General features: G+C 38.5%; 1 protein-coding gene across 1 annotated transcript in view; it reads left to right on the top strand.

The window, feature by feature from the left end:
- Positions 1-10598: 10598 nt before the first annotated feature.
- Positions 10599-22533, top strand: part of Cdc5l (cell division cycle 5 like) — a 50965-nt gene continuing 39030 nt past the window's right edge. Inside the window, exons 1-6 of the mRNA XM_026394454.2 lie at positions 10599-10817; positions 13800-13903; positions 15414-15575; positions 16205-16332; positions 17023-17122; positions 22217-22435. Coding sequence (XP_026250239.2) covers positions 10773-10817; positions 13800-13903; positions 15414-15575; positions 16205-16332; positions 17023-17122; positions 22217-22435 — 758 coding nt within the window. The 5' untranslated portion in view covers positions 10599-10772. The remainder of the gene's footprint in view (positions 10818-13799; positions 13904-15413; positions 15576-16204; positions 16333-17022; positions 17123-22216; positions 22436-22533) is intronic.

Genomic DNA, 22533 nt, shown 5'->3' with positions numbered 1-22533 from the left:
TTAAAAGGACTTATGATAAGTCCTGGGGTAATTGATCCCAATTATGTAGGTGAAATAAAAATTATAGCTAGTTCTTCAAGAGGTATATCAGTAATTTCACCTGGAGATAGAATAGCACAGTTGTTAATAATACCCAGCCTACATAATAAATTCTCTAGTCATAGTGTAGAAAGAGGTTCCAGGGGATTAGTCTCCCCAGGTGTAGATTGGGCTATGCTGTATTTAAATTTAGATTCTCGCCCAATACTGAAACTAAATATTCAAGGACATGAGTTTAATGGGCTACTGGACACAGGTGCTGACCTTAGCATCATATCTCGTCAAGAATGGCCAAAACATTGGCCATTACAACAAGCCACTCAAACGCTTCGAGGCCTAGGAGTGGCAACTAATCCCCATAGAAGTGCAATGATATTAGATTGGAAGAATCTTGAAGGATGTGAAGGAACTATATAGCCATATGTATTGGATCATCTTCCCATAAATTTATGGGGACGAGATGTCCTAGATCAACTAGGTTTGACATTAACAAATAACATCAATCCTAATGCACCCACTACTAGGGCTAGACAAGGTTTTAGGAAAGGAAAAAGATTAGGAGAACAAGAACAAGGTATAGCAGCACCAATTCAAATAGATCAAGGAACAGACAGACATGGGTTGGATTTTCAGAAAGGGCCACTGAGACAATCAAAATTACTTGGAAATCAGAAAGACCAGTGTGGGTTCCTCAGTGGCCCCTGACTAAAGAAAAGATACAAGTAGCCTATGATCTGGTCAAACAACAATTAGCAGAAGGACATATACAATCTTCCGTATCTCCCCATAATACTCCCATTTTTGTCATCACAAAGAAATCTGGTAAATGGAGATTATTGCAAGATTTAAGAGCCATTAATAATGAGATGGTTATTATGGGACCTGCTCAATCAGGGATTCCTCAATTGTCTGCTTTACCAAAAACCTGGCATGTTTTAGCTATAGATAAAAAAGATTGTTTTTTTCGATTCCAATTCATCCCGAGGATAGTCCACGTTTTGCATTTACTATCCCTGCATTAAATCATGAAGGTCCTGATCAGAGATATGTATGGAAGGTACTCCCTCAAGGGATGGCTAACAGTCCAACTATGTGTCAAATCTATGTTAACAAAGCAATCCAGCCACTTAGAAATCAAAATCCTGAACTAAAAATATTTCACTATATGGATGATGTATTATTAGCACATAAAGATAAAAACACATTGCTGGAATTTTATGCCACACTTACAAACTTATTAAAAAATTATAATCTAGAGATAGGAATAGATAAAGTACAATTAAATTTTCCAATTAATTATTTAGGAGTTCTATTATCCGTAACCATGGTCCATCCACCAAAAATTCAAATACGAGTAGATCAACTCAAATCACTTAACGACTTTCAAAAGTTATTAGGAGACATAAATTGGATAAGGCCTTATCTAGGCATACCAACAGGAGAGTTGGGACCTTTATTTGATATTCTAAAAGGTCCATCAGATCCAAATTCACCCTGCATGTTAACTCCTAAAGCTAGAAAGGCATTAAAAATTATTGAAACATATATGGAAAATATGCATTTGGATAGAATTGATATAAGTTTGCCTTTATTATTTATTGTACTACCAACAAAAAATATTCCTACAGGAGTATTTTGGCAAGAAGGTCCATTATTGTGGATACATTTATCTTATTCTCCTAATACTATTCTTACTAGGTATCCTGAGGCTGTAGTACAATTAATACTCAAAGGAATAAAAGCAGCAAAGGGAGTGTTTGGAATTTCTCCCAATAAAATTATTACTCCATATACTATGGATCAAATTGATGAGTTAGCTAATGAGTTAAATACTTGGGCAATAATCATGTGTAAATATAATGTTTCATTTGATAATCATTTACCATCTAATCCTTTGTTGTCTTTTTGGTCTAAGCATCCTGTAGTTTTTCCTAAAATGACAAGAAACACACCTATCATGAATGCTCCAAATATATTCACTGATGGGTCTAATAATGGTACAGCAGCAGTAGTTACCCCTGATCAAACTTTTACATTTTTAGTACCCAAACAATCAGCTCAAAAGGTAGAGCTTAATGCAGTTTTACAAGCTTTTGTGATGTTTAAAGATTCTGTATTTAATTTATTTTCTGATAGTATATAGTTAATGCTATAATATCCCTTGAAGATGCTGGTAAAATTTCCTCTTCCCCTACTGTTTTCTCTTTGTTTTCCACTATACAAAGTCTAATCTGGGACAGAAAAGATCCATTCTTTATAGGACATATTAGGGCACATACAGGATTGCCTGGAGCCCTTAGTTTGGGCAATGATTTAGCAGATAAAACTACACATGACATACATATTTTCTCTACACTAGAAGAAGCTACAAATTTTCATAAAAGGTTTCATGTTAATGCTAATAGTTTACAAAAGTGTTTTAAAATAACTAAGGAACAAGCCAGACACATAATAAAACAATGTCAAAATTGTGTGACCTTTTTACCACAAGTTAATCTTGGAGTCAATCCTAGAGGATTGATACCTAACCATATTTGGCAGATGGATGTCACACACTTGCCAGAATTTGGAAAATTAAAATATTTACATGTTACAGTTGATACTTCTTCCGGATTTTTGATGGGCTCCCTTCATGCTGGAGAAAAAACTAAAGATGTTATAGCTCATTGCTTACAAAATTTTGCCACTGTTGGCGTACCTAAACAGTTAAAAACAGATAGTGGTCCTGGTTATACCTCTACCTCTTTTAAACAATTTTGCTCATTATTTGGTATTACTCATATAACAGGAATCCCATACAATCCACAGGGACAAGGCATAGTTGAAAGAGCGCATCAAACTATTAAAATGTACTTATTAAAGCACAAAGAGGGAATTGGAAAGGGTATATATCCCCCAAAGATAAACTTAACATAACCTTTTTTACTCTAAACTTTTTAAATTTGGATTCATCAGGACTTAGTGCTTCGGAAAGACATATGTATCCAAAAAATGTACATAAGCCTAAGGTACTTTGGAAAGATATTCTAACAGGACAATGGAAAGGTCCTGACCCAGTGATTGTCTGGATTCGGGGTTCTGTTTGTGTTTTTCCACAGGGAGAACAGCAGCCAATTTGGATTCCAGAGAGATTAACTATAGCAATTTCTACAGAAAAAGAAGATGATTTGACTCAAATCCATAACAGCTGATATCCAGAGCTCCAGCTTGACTATTCTTACATCTGCGACAGTGATTAACCAGGGTGCTTTTTTTCAATATCTATTTTATTATTGCATTTTTTCCACATCATAAAGTTCTATTTTATTTTTGAGCTCATACAAACCTAGGTTAATGTTTTTCTGATCAGTTTTATTTTTTGACTATGGAGTTTTTAAACATTGCAATGGAGATTTCACCTAGGTAAAGCTACAAGGCCTTTACTATTGTCTTATGTGTTGTATGTTATGTGTGCACACTTCTGTTTTGTGTTGTATGTCTTTGTGTGCGTATGTCCATAGATCATATATGAGGAGCGCTCATGAAAAAATGGATCCGAATTATTATTTTTTTTTTATTCACGTGATTTAAATGGTTTAATTTAAATTAGGTAAACAGCTGTTAAGGATTGTTTTTAAAGGTGGTTAACAGCTCTGTTTGTTTACTAATTTAAATTAGGTAAGGATTGTTTTTAAAGGAGGTTAACAGATTTGTTTGTTTACTTTCACCTTTCCTTTTCATTATATTTAATAATTCTGTTCAGGATAATGTCTCTTTAGCATCTTTGCCAGAATTTCCATCTCTATCCCAGTGCCGGTGAAGACTAAGATAAAACCAAACTACAGCTTCTATGATAGCTATCACAGTAAACTGTATAAACTGATGCATCAATGAATATAACTCAACAAGTAATGCTCAATCAAGGACTCGATTTACTTTGGAAGGAAATGGACATACTGATAGACTCCTCCGATTTGAACTGCTTGAAGAACTTGCCTGGACTATATATCAGTTGTATGTTTATTGTGAACTATCGTCTGGTGCAGCTAATTGTGGTAGTGCTGGCATATCTTTGCTGATGGTGTCACCAGTGATGCAACTTTTATTTCCTTGCCAGCGAACCCCATGTTAATTGTGGTATTGCTGGTATATCTTTGCTGATGGTGTCACCAGTGATGCAATTTTTCTAAAGGAGCCGTCAACTGGCTTGGTGTCGTGGCATTTCTGTATCCTCCTCCCTTCTGCTAGTGATGGTCTAAAATTTGGGGGCCAACAGAGGTGAGGCAAAGAACCCCCCCCCCACTGACACCAAGGCTAAATTTGGGGGCCAACAGAGGTGAGGCAAGAACCTCACCCCCCACTGGTGCATAGGCCTATCCACAAGTATGGCTGTATGCTGGACCGGTAGTCAGTGACGGGTATGATCCAATTGCAGTGGTATCAACCTAAGACAGGAGGCTGACGCCTAGAGGTCAGTTTTTCCCATGACAGGTAAGAACCGTATGTTGAATTGGACAACCTACCAGGCACGGTCCTTAAGCCACATTGCTTGTTGTTTAATTAATCAGAAGGGGGGAGATGCTGAGAGCCATTGCCAAGTAGGAATGACGCATCAAAATTTCCTTGCCAGTGTACCCCCATGTTGCTTAGAGGAAGGACTCGTGGAAATGGACTTGCCTTGGACATTTGAAGTGACATTGCATGTATGTTTGAGAAAGGTGACCCTGCTCAAGGACAAGGGTGGATCCGGGTTTAAGGAGGATCCTACTGGATTAGGGCGGATCAGGTTTTAGGGAGTATCCCGCTCCTTGGATTTAGGGTGGTTCTAGGTTTAAGGTGTACCCTGCCAGGAATAGGGCGTATCCTGCTGATTAGAGCCTGGTGGAGTACATGGATTTTGCCCAGAACATGAATTTTCCCCAGAACGTGTTTGTAGAGGGCTGGTGTGAGTTTGGGAATAAAGAGTTGCTGTTTGAATCTACAAGGTGTGTGGTGGCTCGTGATTTTGTGCCCAGCCAGACTGCGGCAACGATTAATATGAACAATCTGCACTTGATTATTTACAAGTAAATCCTTAGAGTAACAACTTTACAAGTAAGTCCTTAGAGTAACATAAGATATTCTAATTTCAATTCCTGGAAAAATAAAAACAGAAGGGAAAATTGTGTTATACAACTATTGGCACTTATAGTCCAAATCAGCTACATAATAATTTCAAGACTTTTTTTTACAGTCTCTGACATTCTGAGTTATCAAAATATTAATACATTAGGGTTTATCTTACTCCATTTTGGGTTCCTATACAGAATGCCTGCAGCTAAGACAAGAGCTTTATTTTACTCACAGTTCCAGAGACTGAAAGTTCAAGGTTGAGTGGTCCCACCTGATTGGCTTTTAGTAGGCCTTCTGGCTACATAGCAGAGGGTATCATATGTCAGGAGTTCACATGGTCAGAGATGAAACAAGAGATCAGGGAGGGGCCAGCATATGCTTTTCTGTAACAACCTGTTTTCATGGGAACTAATCCACCCTGCAAGACCTAGCCAGCTTTAGCCTTTGAGCATGGACAGCTACACCCTGCAACATCTCCTATGAAGCTCTAGCTCTTGAAGGTCCCATCACTTTTCAATTCCATCGTGTAAGGGACTAACCCTCCAGCACATTAATTTTTAGTGGAAAAGCCATATTTCAATCGTAGCAGGTGTTAAATTTCTAAAATTCCACAAAGCATTTATGAATATTTTGTAGGATTCTACTAATTGTCCACACTTCTAACATGAGGAATCTGGTTTGGTTAGACTGTTTCCTTTGGCCCCTATATATTTGACTTTCAAAAGCTAGATAGGTGAAAGCATTGCTTATAGAACTTGACTTTGTATTTTTGAGTTAGAATCCCTGAAGATCATGTAGCAGCCTAGAGATGCTTTTCTTTTCTGGCTGGAACATCGAGAGAGAGAGAGAGAGAGAGAGAGAGAGGAGGAGGAGCTTGATATATAAATATCTTCACTCAGGACTGAGCAATGTGCCAGATGAGGGATAGTACAATTTTTAGGGGGGGTCTATGGTCTAAGTTCCCAGTGAACTCTAGGAAAGGAAAAGGGAATCCTTTGAGATGACTGGTGTCCTTCCAATACTAGGAAGTTCTAGAAAGAACTATGGCCTGATGCCACCCTGAGGAGCAGTGAGGCCACTGCTTCTTTGAGAGCTAACACTGAGACTCCTAAACCTGGATTTTGTAAGATTACTTCAATGAAAAGCAAGCATTTCTAGGTTTTGCATGAAGGAGTACAGCTTCATACCAAATAAGCAGCCAAATATTACAACACCTTGTTTTCTGAGGAAATGTGTCTGCCTCCACCAAATGTAGAGAAGGTACAGGGACAGCTGATGGAACCAAACTCCCAGTGGAAGAAGTAAGTGTGGGGATGATCACCTGGTTACAAATATGCCTTTTTGGCTGGGCATAGCATGGGCATGACATAAAAATGAAGAGTTCTGTTAAAAAAAGGATAGACTAGATACCTTAGATACTTAGGTAAATTAGATACCCTAGACACAGATAATACTAGCAATTCTTTATCTGAAATTCAAACTGAACCGAGAGTTCTGTATTTCTGTTTGCCATTTGTGGCAAGGTATAGGGAGGTGGTAGAAATAGATGCATTTGGAGGACGTAGTTGGGGGGAAAGTGGTAAGACTGGAGGATAGCTTGGCTTCAGGAGGGAAAGAGATGTGGCAGGAGGAAAAGTGGCCATTGGGGGATGGTGGAGTTGTTTCCAGGGCCACCTCTAGCTCATGTGGCATCTTTACATAGCTTGAGAAAAACATTCTTCCAAAAGAAACAGCTGGTAAATATGCACCTGGGTGAGCTGTGTGCAAGCTGGATTTCAGCCCCTATTTGCTCATTGTGCAGTGAACTTTTTATACAACCAAACGTGGTCACCCTGTGCTCTTCCCTGAAATAAGGAATGCTGGGGAAGTACAGGTTTTCTGGGAGAAGGTCAGCATTGGGCGAGTTGATTTTGAGGGGCCTGTGATACACACAAGTGGAACTGCCCAAGTTGTAGTTAGGCATATAAATTGGGGTCTGGATATATGCATGTGAAAAACAAACACTTCTGTGAAAACTGTGCCATGTGGATTTGGGGTCTAGATATTCATTACCCAATTAGAATGTTGATCCCAAACTGAGCAATGAGCTCGAATTGACCTTTGAACCTCAGAGACCTGAGGAAAAGCAAATTCTCTTTGGGAGCACTTCTCCACTTCAGGGCACAGGGGATCCCTAGAAATGAGACCCACATAAAGCTGGTGTGGTGGCACATGCCTGTAATCCCAGTGGCTCTGGAGGCTGAGAAAGGAGTCAGTCTCAGCAACAGTGAGGCGCTAAGCAACTCAGTGAGATCCTGTTTCGAAATAAAATACAAAATAGGGCTGAGGATGTGGCTCAGTGGTTGAGAGCCCATGAGTTCAATCCCTAGTACCAAAAAAAAATGTGAAAAAATTACAAATTATAATTGGACCCACCATAAGGGAAGAGTCAACAGATGAAACTCAAGCCAGTTTAGGTGATTAACCATGTTGAGCAATATGATACGAATTACCAGGATCATGGTGCACGAAATCCCATTTTGTAGTAACCTGACACCCAGGGGTTAGCTTTTTCCAGTGTTGGCTAATTGACATTAGAGGGAGGTTTAGGGATGGTAATCTGAGACTTGTCTTTTGAAATTGTGTGAGGCAGGACAGATTTTTAAATTGTGTGTTTACTTGGGGGAGATGAGGAAGATTTCAGGGGTGACTGACCCTGCCCCCCAACTGTGCTTGGTGTTGCCTTGACTATTGCTTCTAATTTTAGTTCTTTCCTTCGTAGCATCTTTGGTGGTATAAGAAAAAAATGGATGAGAGGGAAACTAGAATTTTTCATGTTTTCCTTAGTTAAGTAAATGTCAACCCATTCAGCACCAGCTCCCCAGAAAATGATGAGGGGTGGGAGAGTAGGGGACAATGCAGCCTAAAAAAAACCCCTTTATAAGTTGGATGGCTCATCCAACCGCTTTTTTTTTTGAGCCAGAATTTCCCAAATGGTGTTTCTTGCATGCCTGGGTATGAGAAAGAAAGGTTTGTAAGGTCAGATTAGTTTGGACGTGCTTTATTAAAAAAAAAAGGAGTGTATTAGCTTCTTAGGGATGCCATAACAAAGTACTACAAACTGAGTAGTTTAAAACAAGAGAAATTTATTCTCTCATAGTTCTGGAGGCTAAGAGTGTAAAATTAAGATGTCAGCAGGGTTGGTTCCTTCTTGGAGGCTCAGGGAAAGGATGTAACCCATGCCTCTCTCTTAGTCTCTGGTGGTTGAACATATCTATTTGAGAAAACAATTCAACCCACAATAGGGTCTAGGGAAAAAATCTCAAAAATCAAATCAGATGTATTTTACAATTTCTTACAGGTTTTACTTTTTGTGATTCTACAAGAGGGAAGGCAGCATGATGCTTTTCTGAAACTCACGTAATCTGAAAAACATGTTTATGTTTATGGAGTTATCTCATGTGACTAGTGTTCTGAGGGATATTTCGGAAACAGTATCTTGGGTGAGTGAGGAAAAAGTACAGCTAGTTTCTCATTAAACCTGTTAAGATGTGGTCACTCATTTTTGCAATGTGGCCTAATGACTATAGTCTGGCTGCCTGATGGCAGTTGCTTCTTTTGGCTGTCCTGCCTTGGGGTGGAGATGGAATCTTTGTGGGAGCTCTCATTCTCACTGGTGAGTCTGGGGTGATATGGTAAAGGAGACAGGCCAATTCAGGCCATCCTGAAGACCACATATTCATTTTCTGGTGTTTATGGCTATGGGGCTGTGGTTTCAGATATCCCAGAACTTTCATGATGTTGCATTTTCTGAACCTTGAAAGGGGACATAGTATCTGCACACTCAAAAATGCTTTGGAGGATAGATGACAGGGCTGCTCTGTTTGGATTGGTTGGTTATGTGATATATACCTCTAGAGGCCCTGTTCACAGTATACACGTGGTAGATCTAAATTTCTTATAGTAGAGTGGTCTGTTTTCAAAACATCTCTATTTTGTGACAACTTTTTTTTTTCCCAGCAAGTGACATTAAAGTGTCTTGAGGAAGAGGCACCTTTTTCTAGTTGGCAGGAAAGTGGCAATGGTATAATTAGTGATCCTAAGTGTGAAGAAGAAGCCATCGTGGACTCTTGGAATGTTAGATATGAATGGGCTCAGAGAAAGGACTGGTCCTAACTCTGTTAGGACTCTAGCTTACAAGTAACAGAAACTCAGTTTCAACTGGCTAAAATCAAAAGGGGAACAAATTAATTATCAGAACACAAGAATAAGGATGTAGCTGGGACTCTGGAACATACAGGTCCAGGGACTCTTAACAAGGCTGGGTCCTCTTCAGTCTCTCTACACCTTTCTTCTGCTCCTTTCAATATATCTGTGACCTGCTTTCTTCCTATCTTAGTCTCCATAGTCCAAAACACTGGTAGATAATTCCTGGGTGTCTTAGGTTAGAGGGTGTCCTAGCTCTTCTTTCCCTTCAGCTACCATTGCATCAATAAAATTTAGGTAAAAAATTATCATAAACCTAAAACCCCTAAATTTCCAGCTCTTGTAGAAGAGGAAAATGGAGAAAGAAATATAAAGAGAAAGCCACTATATAAATACTCAGAGCTGTTTCTTGATTCACTAACTAAATATTTTCATAGTTTTCAGGGCTGGTGCCAAAAAGATGTTCTGAAACAGTGAAGAAGACTGTGTTATTGGGAGTTAGGATGGCAGAGAGCTTGACAATCTCTACCTCATTGGCTTTTAGTTATATTTCAATGTGCGCCCCCCGCCCCCCGCCAATTTGTGAAGTAGGTATTCTTAGCTCCATTTTTCAGATGAGGACGCTGAAAAGAGCCAAGACTCCAACTTAACCAGAATTCATCTAACGCCAGAGCTTATCAATAGCAACTCTTATTAAATCAACACAGACTGATGAATGATGAATGAAAAGCTCTGATGGGACTTGTCTGTTGATTTCTGGGATAACCACGGATCTCCTAGAGGTGGGACGGGGTGAGTGGCGTTGCCCTCCTTGCAATAATCACTGCCGCTTTTTTTGTGCAGTTATGTATTAGATAACTGTGCCAGGTTTATGATCTCATTTAATCCTTAGGATAATCGTATGAGATTGATTCCATCATTATCTCTATTTTTACGGGTTAGAACACTGAGCCTTTTCCCGAGCATTCTGTGAATAAATTCCTAGTAGCGAAATGCTTAATATAATGCTACAGTAATAAATTAACAAAGCTCTCTGCGGACCAACTGGGTTGAAACCCGTCTCCTGACATTTCCACCCCCGGCCACTGAGTGACGTCACGACCAACGCCACCTCTGTGTTCCTAGCCAAGTTCCACCTTTGCTATCTCGCGAGAAACCTGGTTTCTTCCGACCCCGTCTTGGACATGCGCGCGGCGTAGGGTGCTTTGGCTGCCGCAGTTTGATGGTTTTATGTCAGTCTTGCTACCCTGAAGGTTTCACAGAGCTCTTCTTTCCCTTCAGCTACCGACATCTCGCGAGACCGGCTAGTCGGCCCGCCCTCCTGCGCCTGCGCAATTCTCTTCAAAGCAGAAGGTCGCGTTTGGAGGAAGTGGCGGCTTTGGGTTTCGTGACCGAGTCGCCGTTACTACTTTTCAGAAGCTCCTCTCGGCCGCTTGCCGGGACACTCTGCCGCCAAGATGCCACGAATTATGATCAAAGGGGGCGTGTGGAGGAACACCGAGGTGAGTCTCCTTTTCCCGCCGGTCGCTGCCCTCCGCCCCCTCCGACAGCTGTGCGCACGCGCGCGGAGGTTTGGGAGGCGAGGAGGATGCCCTGCGGGGTCTGCGCGGGGCCTCTGCGCGAGAGCGGACGCTCGGGGCCTTTACCTTGTTTGGCGGTGTGTTATCTCAGCGCCTCCAGGACAGGGATCGAGATTTAACCACCTGGCGCTAAGCTCTGAGCTCACTGCGAGGCATCTGTTGGGCCATTAGTGAATGTTTGTTGAATTGAGGGCGCGCCCCCTTCCTCCTTTGGAGGAACTCTAGCGGGGGAAATGGGACGTCAGCGAGAGTTGATTTCTGGGGCAACACCCTCTCAGTCGGTGCAACCCCTCCGTCTCTGGGACTCAAAAATAAAGCAGTTGCTGTGGCCACAACTTTGGTTTTCATTGACTCCCTTGCACTGGGAAAGAAACTTGAGTGCCAGGTTCGAAGAGCCCGTTTATGCACTCATCGCTTTGCTTATCTGTTATCGAGGCATAACCTGTCTGTCCTCCCTACAGATCCCAAGGTCTCGCTCTTTCTTAATTTCCTGTTATTCTTGCCTTTGCCTGGATAGAAGCCAGGCAGAACAAACTGCCTGCCTCAGTTTTTACTTTCAAAAAACGTAGTGGGTAATGAATGCCCTGGGTGAGCTCAAGGGCAGTAGAACTGGAGTAAAATGGAAATTAAGTTTTAGTGCAGGTTGCATTCAGACTGCATTGAATTTACTAGTTCCCAGAATGCATCTTCAGGCACTCTGTTTACCTCTTGTGCCTTCTCGGAATGTGTTTTTACTGCTTGGCATCCTCCTGACCATCCTTCAAACCTAGTTCAGAAACACATCTTGGAATCTTTGCTCATCCACCCTGTAAGAGTTAGTTGCATCCCCAGGAGTCTTGGGTACCTCTTTTGTCCATTTATTATAGTTTGTTTTGTCCTTTTGCAAACATCATATCTTTCTGTGTGATGATGTATAAGTTTCTTAACCTCTTACCACCTCCGTTTCCTCATTTTTTTTTAAAGGAGATAATTCCTACTGCTCTTGAGGATTAAATGGGTTAAGACGTTGGGAGTATTTACAACAGAATCAGGCACATAGTAGTCTTTCAGTAAGTGCTAGTTGTTGTTTCCCTCACCAATCAGCATTGCAAAAGGACCAGGTCTTGGTAGATTAGGACCTAGGATACTAGCCAACATGAAATAGGTTGTTTGGCAGATGTTTGGGAATGACTAGTAGGGTGGATGGATACCTGCTTATGTATTTGATTGAAGATGTGCTGAAGTATAGCAGTACTTCAACAAAGTTACAGATAAATGCAGTGATAATTTGTTCAGCTTGTGGTTACGGAACCATACTGTTTAAATTGGAGAAGAGATTACTTCTTTTTTTAAAGATATATTTATTTTTTAGTTGTAGGTGGACACAATATTTTATTTTTATGTGGTGCTGAGGATCAAACCCAGTGCCTCATGCGTGTTAGGCTTGCACTTTACCACTGAGTCACAGCCCTAGGCCCCCCACCCCCCAAGATATTACTTCTAAGGGAGAGACACTTATACAGAATCAATTAACAGCACAATTTCTATGCAGTGTCAAAGCCCTGCAATCTTTTTTTAATTTTTTAAAAAATAAATACCTTGGGGGCTGAGGATGTGGCTCAAGCGGTAGCGCGCGCCTGGCATGCGTGCGGCCCGGGTTCAATCCTCAGCACCACATACAAAGATGTTGTGTCCGCCGAAAACTAAAATAAATAAATAAATATTCAAAAATTAAAAAAAGAAATAAATACCTTTATTTCTTATTTTTATGTGGTTCTGGGGATCGAACCCAGTGCCTCACACATGCTAGGCAAGTGCTGTACCACTGAGCCACAATCCTGTACCAAAGCCCTGCAATCTTTTAAAAACTCTTCTGATAATGGGAGGGGAAATGAAGTACAGAGATTCAAATACAAGACATGTAGCTCAAGTTTGATGTGGAAAAATCCCCAAAGTAAAATATCCCAAGTGCATTAATCTGTGGCTTCATCATCCCTGGTGTCTGCGTCTTCGCTTTCCAGGCTGTTCAGGGATTGGTGCATTCTATGTTGTATTGGGTGCCTTGGTAAAATAGTATTTAGAGACTACTGTTGTATGTTTGTATTGGGTGAGCTGACTGGTGGGGTTGGAGAGAAATATTTAGTTTTTAGGTTGGACTTGAGATGTGAATTCTTGAGTCATTGTGCATGTTAAGGGACTGGAGAGGCAGTGCTGTGCATGACCAGAGTCCCACGTTGTTTCTTTATTTTGTTTATTTATATGCAGTGTTAAGAATCAAACCCAGTGCTTCACACATGCTAGGCAAGTGCTCTACCACTGAGCCACAACTCCAGTCCCTCAAGTTATTCTTGAGCTGTAGATGTATCTTGTTTCTCCTTTCCCCAATACACAGACCTGTTTCAAGGTAGGTATTTAGGAAAAGCTTCTTGAATGATTGTATAAATGAATGAACTAAACTTTTTTGAAGGGAAAGAGCTACAATGAAGAATACTTTTGCTAATCTGTCAGGAAGTAGTGTTGCTGAAAGTGGGCTGTTCCTATTTCCAGTTTGTTGAGGAATTTCTTCTTAGTTTTTAAATTTTATTTTATTCTTGCCTGCTGTTATTTTTGTACTTTATTTCCGCCCCCATATTGAGGATGGAACCTAGGTGTGCTTTTTTCCTGAACTACATCCCCAGCCTGTTTCTAAAATTTTGAGACAGGGTTTTGCTAAGTTGCCAAGGCTTGCCTTGAACTTGTGATCCTCTTGCCTCTGCCTCCGGAGTTGCTGGGGTTATAGGCGAGAGCCAACACCCTGTCCCCCTTTTACCTTTATTTTTTATAACCTGAGGTTCCTCTCCCCCTCCATCAAGAGTTAATTTAAATGTTGTCTTTTCTCATTTTGGATTTTATGATTGAATGTACTCTCTCTGACAATTCTTTTAGGATGAAATTCTGAAAGCAGCAGTAATGAAATATGGGAAAAACCAGTGGTCCAGGATTGCCTCATTGCTGCATAGAAAATCAGCAAAGCAGTGCAAAGCCAGATGGTATGTACCAGTTAAAGAATGGAAAACAAAAAGTGACCTTGATTATGATGAGGCGAATATACAGTTCTTTGAATTGTCTCGAAGATGGCATCAGGATATAGAATGGGAAATGGGATTTTGGGCTTAACTGCCACTTGCTTCCTAGGCAAGACTTTTTTTCTATTTCCTTTACCCTGCCCCTGTTTTCTTCCAGTTAGGGATAAAAATACTTGAAACTAACTGATGGAGATCAAAGTTCCATTTTTAAATGTGTTAATGTGTTTGAGAGCACTTTGTGAAGCATAAAATCTTAAGGACAGATGGTCCCCAGCTTATAAATGGATTGTGTCCTAAAAGTTTATAAATTGGTTGCTTTAAGAATTATTTTCACAAAGAAATAAAAAAAATGACATATAATGGTTAATTTTCTGAACAAACTTACAATAATTGAGTTTTCTCATAACAGAATTGAAATATTATATGTTTCTACACTAAAATACAACGTAGGCCAATACTATATCTATGGTGTTACCTTTTAAATTGCAGGGAGGTGGCTGCATTAAATTGTTTATATTTGTTCTTGGTATGAGTGATATGATCCCAGACTCTACCCATCCGCTCCCAGAAAGAAACTTTGGTTGTACGAAATGACTTAATTTCCTAGGCATTTGGATATAAGAAAGGATCAGAAGGTAGAAATTTGACTGCAGAGGTAGATGGTTCTTAGGAGGAAGAAGTGATTTGGGTTTCTGTTTCTCTTAGTGGCACTAAGTTCTTGCTCTAGAGGTTGTGAGGACTTATGTCTTACTTGCCAGCCTCTCATCTAGCGAAGTACTAGATGCAAAAGGTGGGTTGAGTGTATATTAGAAAAGACAGAGGATATCATAATATTTTATTTAAAGTTTAAATAATATTTTATTTAAACTTAAAAGCATACCAGACAAATGAAACAGCAGTTAGCGGGTATAATGAAATGCTTAAAGAAATAAGCCAACATTTTGTGGACTATGGGGAAGTATTATGAAAACTAGAAACACTAAAAAAATGAGGTAGTATTGTCTTTTTTCCAAATAATTTCAAAATCTCTAGTAAAAAAATAAATAAAAACAACTGAGTTGAAAAAGAAGGCATATGATCATGTTTCAGTCAAATTACCTTTTTAAAAATTTATTTATTTTTTAGTTTTCGGTGGACACAACATCTTTATTTTTATGTGGTGCTGAGGATCGAACCCAGTGCCCCGAGCATGCCAGGCGAGCGAGATACTGCTTGAGCCACATCCCCAGCCCCAAATTACCTTTTTAAAGTATTATGAATCTTACATAATTACAATACAGTAGAATGTAGTAAGATGGAGAATATTAAATGGCATAAGTTTACTACACAGTGAATATTCTCTTGTCAAAAAAATGCACTTTAGTAATTGAAGGTTGAAAGCATGTTTTTCAAATAGTAGAAGTCAGTGTATCTAGTGTGGAAATTAGATATTTATAGTAGGTGATTAATGTATAAAATACTATCTTTTTAATAGGTATGAATGGCTGGATCCAAGCATTAAGAAAACAGAATGGTCCAGAGAAGAAGAGGAAAAACTCTTGCACTTGGCTAAGTTGATGCCAACTCAGTGGAGGACTATTGCTCCAATAATTGGAAGAACAGCAGCCCAGTGCTTGGAACACTATGAATTTCTCCTGTAAGCAAATATTCAAAATCAGTTAAAATGTGTGTATATGTTAATGAGATTGAACAAACTTTTAGCATTTCCTGTCTTTTAAGTTTTAATGATAGATGTGACTGAAATCAGAAGAGCTAAAGCTGTTGGGCTCTATATTTCAGATGTCATGTGGTTGATTAAAACCATGTCTTTTAGTGTACACTTTTTATTTAAAAGAATAAAAGTATACAAGTCATACATGTTCATAGTAGAAAATTTGGGGAAAAAAATAATAGCAAAAGAACAAATGAAAGTCACCCATGATCATACTACTGAGAATGAACTATTAGAGCATTTGTGTTTTTGTTGGTGTTTGTGTTTGTATGGCTGCACTGTGTTTGCAATTAAGGGGCTGCTTGGATCCTGTTTTATAGTGAATTAAAGCACTCTCTGAAATTAGAGAATTTTAATACTATTTATTTCAGATGAAGCAGTGACAGAATTGCTTTATTAATGCTCATTTATTGAGCATTTCGAGATTGCTGGAATGTACCCAACTACTACATACATCTGTAAAGCTGTTTATTTTTTGTTTATTTTTTGGTGGTGGGGAAGGAGAACCAAGTGGTATGATAACTCTGAGTAACTCATCTGAGCTTTTTTTTTAGGGACAAAACTGCCCAAAGAGACAATGAAGAGGAAACAACAGATGATCCACGAAAACTTAAACCTGGAGAAATAGATCCAAATCCAGAAACAAAACCAGCACGGCCTGATCCAATTGATATGGATGAGGGTGAGTGTATGCTTGTGAGAGATTAGTTTCTTTCATTAACTATAGACTCCTCAGGCCTCTTAAACTTTTAAAATTCCTTTCTGAACTCTTGTGACTTTTCAGAATTCTATTATTAGTTGTTATTGTAAGTATCTTTTCAAATATCTCTAGTCTGTTCTATTATAGAATAGTTGTTCTTTTGGATAGTTCCTTTTGTCTTTCATTTTTTCAATTCATTTAATATCTTAAGCAGTGTAACCAAACTGCAGATTCCCAAAAGTATGAGGTTCTATTTCTCATTCTTTTATCCAACAGGTCAGGATATTGGACCTCAGTTCTTCTTTGTCTTTAGACAGATCATTTAATCTCTGTGAGAAGGCAATACCATAAGACTGTGATGGAGATTTTTTGTTGATTTTGTGAGACGTTGAACCAAGAATCAGAGGAATTGGACTTAGATCCACGTTTGCTGCTTATTAATTATTTAACCTAATGTCCTGTAAAGTTGGAATTGCTCAAGGAGGGTAAATAGATGACTAAGGTCACATAGCTAGCAAGTGTTGAACCTGGTTTTAAACGTAGTTTCTCCTTTATGCTACACCGTATTTATGTTTTTTTTTTTTTTTTCTTATTTTTCTTATTTTAAGCACTAGGGTATATCTTACATACCTTGCTTGGAAAGAATCTTAGTTGTTCCCTTTGTTTTTGCAGATGAACTTGAGATGCTTTCTGAAGCTAGAGCCCGCCTGGCTAATACTCAGGGAAAGAAGGCCAAGAGGAAAGCAAGAGAGAAACAATTGGAAGAAGCAAGGTGTGGTTTTCTCAGTTCATTTTCAATAAATGGTCTGTTCGTTCTTAAGCCCATTAAAATTGGATTATTTATCAGTGCTGTTTAATGAATAATAATCTTACTTGTCCTTTTTTCTATATTGCTTCTTTATTACTCTAAAAAAACTTGCTGTTCCCCCCAACAACCATTTTAGAGTAATTACAGAAAAACATTATATGTGTTTAAAAATTTTTGAAGACATGTCGGAAGTAATGCACAGTTAACCTAGTATTTGATCTGTTAGTATACCAAAGCTTCATCTGTTACAGCATCTTGGAGTCAAGTGACTGGAGGACACAGATGACTAACTTTTTCATGACTGCCAGTTGGTTTTTCTTAGTAGGGCACTGACTATGAAATAAGAAACTTGGCTGAGCATGGAGTACATAAGCCTTGAACCAAATTTTAGGCTTTTGTAGAAATCTTCGTTAAGTAATTAGTGATTATTAGCTAAATTATGGAATCAACCCAGATGCCCACCATAGATGAAATGATTAAGAAATTGTGGCATATATACAAGGGAGTTACATGCAGCCATAAAACAGAATGAAATTATGGCATTTGTTGGTAAATGGATGGAAATGGAGAATATCATGCTAAGTGAAATTAGCCAAACTCAGAAAATCAAAGGTCGAATGTTTTCTCATATGTAGAAGCTAGAGTAAAATAAAGAAAAGGGGGAGGGAAGGATAGGGTAATGTAAAGGACCAGTCAAATATAAATTAAAGAAATTGTAGAGAAAGGAGAATGGGAGTGGCAAGAGAAAAGGAAGAGGGAAAAGCAGGGGTCAGGGGATAATGAACTGAAATCGATTTCCATGCACGTTTGAGATTGCTGGAATGTACCCAACTACTACATACATCTGTAAAGCTGTAATTTTAAAAATGAGTGAATATATCTTAGGCATTGTCTTTTACTCAGGATTTTGTGATTTTGTTCCACTTTCTTCTGTTTGCTTTTTATTGGTAAATCTATAATTAATATTCTTCATGGCCCAGAAACCAAGATGAAGTTGATAGGCCATCTGGACTGTATAACAGCTTATTAACTTTTGGGATTCAGGCATTGGAGTAACTCCCTAGCCTTCACAGTGCCTTTTGTGGTCCTCAAGCTAGCCAGGAAGTACTTCCTGACATGATGAATATCATTGTGTTGATGGTTTCATCAGTAATGGCTTTGAAGTACCATATGCTGAGATAGAGTATTATTTCATTCCTGAGGATGCTATGCTTTGGCATAGCTGGCCAGTCACTAGTGTAGTATAGTTAACTTTTGATGGGAGTATGACTGGCTTGGGATAGTGAACACAAACCCAGAGAGTAGCTAAATTTTCTATTAGGCCTCAGTCACTGGGATAGAACCCAGTGTAAGTGCTCTACCACTTTCTATGCTTTATACTTTTTAGGATTAAGAATGTAAAGTTGAAAAAAATTATTTTTCCATTTTTGTTTGGAAGAATTGTTTGGAAGATTGTTGGGAGACCTAATTTTTAGAGCCTATTAGCCATGTGGGTGGGCAAGGGTTATAGCAGATGCATTTGTGAAAAATCAAAGTTTGGCTAACATCGATTGCTTTCAATATATTTTTGCAGATTTTAACTCTACAATTTCTTGTAGGTTTTCTTGTAGAATAAACACATTTTTCTAAGTTGTGTTGTACATACAGGTTGGATTGGCTTGTATGCAAAGTGCATGCAGGACTATTTAAATGTTAAATTACAAGTCTAATAACTTAAAAGCATTTTTATTGATTGTGAAAGTAATATGCTTTTAATTCCAGTACCTGTTAATATTTATATTTTGAGGACATGACTGGTATAATATGCATTTGCTATAAGGATTTGTGATATTCAATTAACAATATGTGGTAAAGGTTTTCTAATGTGATTTGAAGTCTTTGTTTCCATTATTTAAAGAACAAGATTAATATTTGGAATATATTCTTCCAAAACTTTCTCTCAATATAGATGTATTTTTATGTGTACATAAACCTACCTACATTTATACATATGAGAGGTCAGCTGTTAATCTTATTTGGTTCTCTTGTAATTTTTTTTTTAAATCAAGTGCAAACTTTTATTATTATTTTTTTTTATTTTATTTTTTTGTGGTACTTTGATTGAACCCAGAACCTTGTGCATGTGAGGCAAGCACTCTACCAACTGAACCATGTCCCCAGTCCTGTAACTGTTTCTTTGTAATATGTTTATCTAATTTTTTTCTTGGAAACTGGACATTTATTTTAGTTGATATATTGTAGCAATTCTGGGTACTGCCCCTTCCTATCTCTATTTATTGTTAGTTGCTTGCTTATTTGTTTGGTGAACCAACTTCATTATTTTAGTGTTCTGTTCTCTGCTTCCTTCCCTCCTGGCAAGAAATGTGGTCTCTGATGCTGCTTCTTAGGGAGGGGCAATCTTGGATATGCCCGTGTTTTCAGGGATGGCATGTTTTGGGCAGGCATCTCTTTGACATCTCTTTCCCTGACTATACCTAGCTGTGTGCGTATTGTTTTTAGCAGTGTCCTGAGGTATAAATTGTTCCACAGCCTGATCCAGGTCAGTTTGGGCTCCTTTGAAGGGATAGTACCTGGAATCAGTGTTGAAGATTTGTTCTGATTCCAGGAGGGTTCCTTACAGCTTTCTCTTTCAGTTTCTCTCTGGCCAACTAGTGGGCCTATAGTTGTGCCTATATCTCCAGTGAATTTGTTAGTTTCTTTCTTTTTAAAAAAAAACATTTTTTTGGTTGTAGATGGACACAATACTTTTATTTTGTTTATATAGTTTTTTTCTTTTTTTAATGTGGTGCTGGATAGAACCCAGTGCAAGTGCTCTACTACTGAGCCACGACCCAAGCCCAAATTTGTTAGTTTACTAATTGCCTTTTACCACAATTGCCGCTGTTTTTGAGAGTATCCTTAGATTAGAATTTCTCTATACTCTACAGATGAAGTAATTTCCTTTGGAAGGAGATTTGAAGCTCTTCTGTTCTGTGACCTGCTTCTTTCCCAGGGCTCTGACAATGCAAGTGTCTGAGTGACACTCCTCCTTTATGAACTGAGTGCTTGGTGGGCAGTGGGAGCATGATGTGATGTGTAGTAGCCCAGTTCTCCTTATGTTGTCTTTCTCAGCATGGAACACTCATCCCAGAAGCTGGGGCAAGTAGTAGTCTCAGCAATACTCTGCCCAAGGTGGCACTGTTTGGGTGAAACGGGAGCTCTACTTCTCAGTCATTCTTGATGGTATTCAGTTTCTGCAAGTGGGTGTCTGGTGGCAGGGTAAGAAATTCTGATGTCCTGCTTTTCCTGAAGTGAAAGCCCTAACACTGGGAGCTGGTAGGAAGAGGGAACCTTACATTCTTGGCTGTGTGGAATGATGTTTCTTTCTCCTTGAGCTGGAGGGGTAGGAGACAATGGGTCTCTTTTCAGCTGCTATACTTTTATTTGCTTTTTTTTAAAAATATTTTTTTAGTTGTTGATGGACTTTATTTTATATATTTATATATGGTGCTGAGAATCAAACGCAGTCCCTCACACATGCTAGGTAAGTGCTCTACCACTGAGTCACAACCCTGACCCCTTTTGTTTGCTTTCTTGCTGAGTTTAAGTAAATTTTCTTGAATTAAATTTATATTTTTGGCCATATTTCATTAAGATCCTTTCCAGAACTTTAATTGGTTATTTTTTGTCGTTGTTTTTCTTTTGTGGTGCTGGGGATTGAACCCAGGGCCTCACACATGCTGGGCAAGTGCCTTACCAGCCAGCCACATCTGTAGTGCCAAGATTAGTTTGTTTTTGGTGGTACTGGGGATTGAACCTAGGACATTGAGCATGCTAGCCAAGTGCTATCCATTGAATTACATCCCCAGCTCTGGTTGTTTTTTTCATCAGTGCCTTTGGGGATAGGGATTTATGGACTTCCTCATGCACTCACACTAGGAGTCACCTTTATATATACTGTTTTGTGACTTGTTTTCCTTCCTTTTAATATTTGGAGCAACTTTTCTTGTCATTAAATCATTAAAGTTATAGCATCATGGGAAAGTTCAAAGAAAAAAAGTTTTCTTTTTTAGATGGAATTCCACCTTCACTGACAATCATGGTTAAATTTTGGTGGACATCCTTCACATCATTCCCATTATTCACTGATAGGTAATTTTTGCATGTTGCTCTTTAGTGTGTAAACAATTTTTACGCACTTAGGCCTCTTGACATGTCTGTTAGAGGAGATGTATGTCCTTTCTAAAGGTTACATAGATGGCTGTATAATATCCTGTCTTATAGGCATGTTACAGATTCGTTTAATTAATTTCTTATTGATGGATGTTTAGATTATGTCTAGTTATCTAATGTTACGAACAGTCTTCTCATTAAGTCCTTGCTCATGTTCTGATTTATTTCCTTAGGCTAGAGGCTGAGAAGTAAAATTGCTGGGTATGAAAAACCTTAGGCTTTTAATACATATTTCTAAATTTGTTTTGGAGAAAGCTGTCCCAGTTTATTTTCTCATTACCTTTTTGGGAGGCTTTCTACTTTTTATACCTTTCTCACTAAAATAAGTGGGATGATATCAATTAGATATACAAATGGTGCCTATTAATTTGTGATTCTTTATCAAATAAAACTTTGTTATTTTAATTTGTTCTCCCCCAACCTTTGGAGCATTGACTTTTTATATTTAATCATTTCTAATATTAATTGCAAATATTTTTCCTATAATTTGCCTTTTTATTTCATTTTTGGTTTTTATATTGCTGCTGTTGTAAAAATTAGATCTTAAATCTGTTGATCTTTTTCTTTGACTTTAATTTATATTGAGCAAGTACATTCTTATCCAGAGATCGGATACATAATTACATATCGTTTCTTCTGATTTTTCATGTTGCTTTATGTGCATATATGTATGTGTACACATTTAAATCAAAACTGGGATTTGTTTTGGTGAACAGTATGAGATGAAGGTTTACAATAAATATTTCTATCTCAAATAACCAGGTCGTTTTCTTAACTCTGTTGGATAATCCATCTTTGCCCCATGTTACATGATTTTCAAGGTGATTTTGTATTCTTATTCTTCAGGCGTCTTGCTGCCCTTCAAAAAAGAAGAGAACTTCGAGCAGCTGGCATAGAAATTCAGAAGAAAAGAAAAAAGAAGAGAGGAGTTGATTATAATGCTGAAATCCCATTTGAAAAAAAGCCTGCTCTTGGTTTTTATGATACTTCTGAGGAAAACTACCAGTCCCTTGATGCAGATTTTAGGAAATTAAGACAACAGGATCTTGATGGGGAGCTAAGATCGTAAGTTGCCTTTCTGATCTGGAAATAGAAAGGTATAATGGGAATTTTGTGTTGTTATTGTCAGAGCCAAATTTTTATGATTTAGCAAAATGTGGCCT

Source organism: Urocitellus parryii, chromosome 8, assembly GCF_045843805.1.
Source record: "Urocitellus parryii isolate mUroPar1 chromosome 8, mUroPar1.hap1, whole genome shotgun sequence".
NCBI lineage: Eukaryota > Metazoa > Chordata > Mammalia > Rodentia > Sciuridae > Urocitellus > Urocitellus parryii.
The sequence above is the reverse complement of the archived record's forward strand: the minus strand, read 5'-3'. Positions and strand labels throughout refer to the sequence as shown.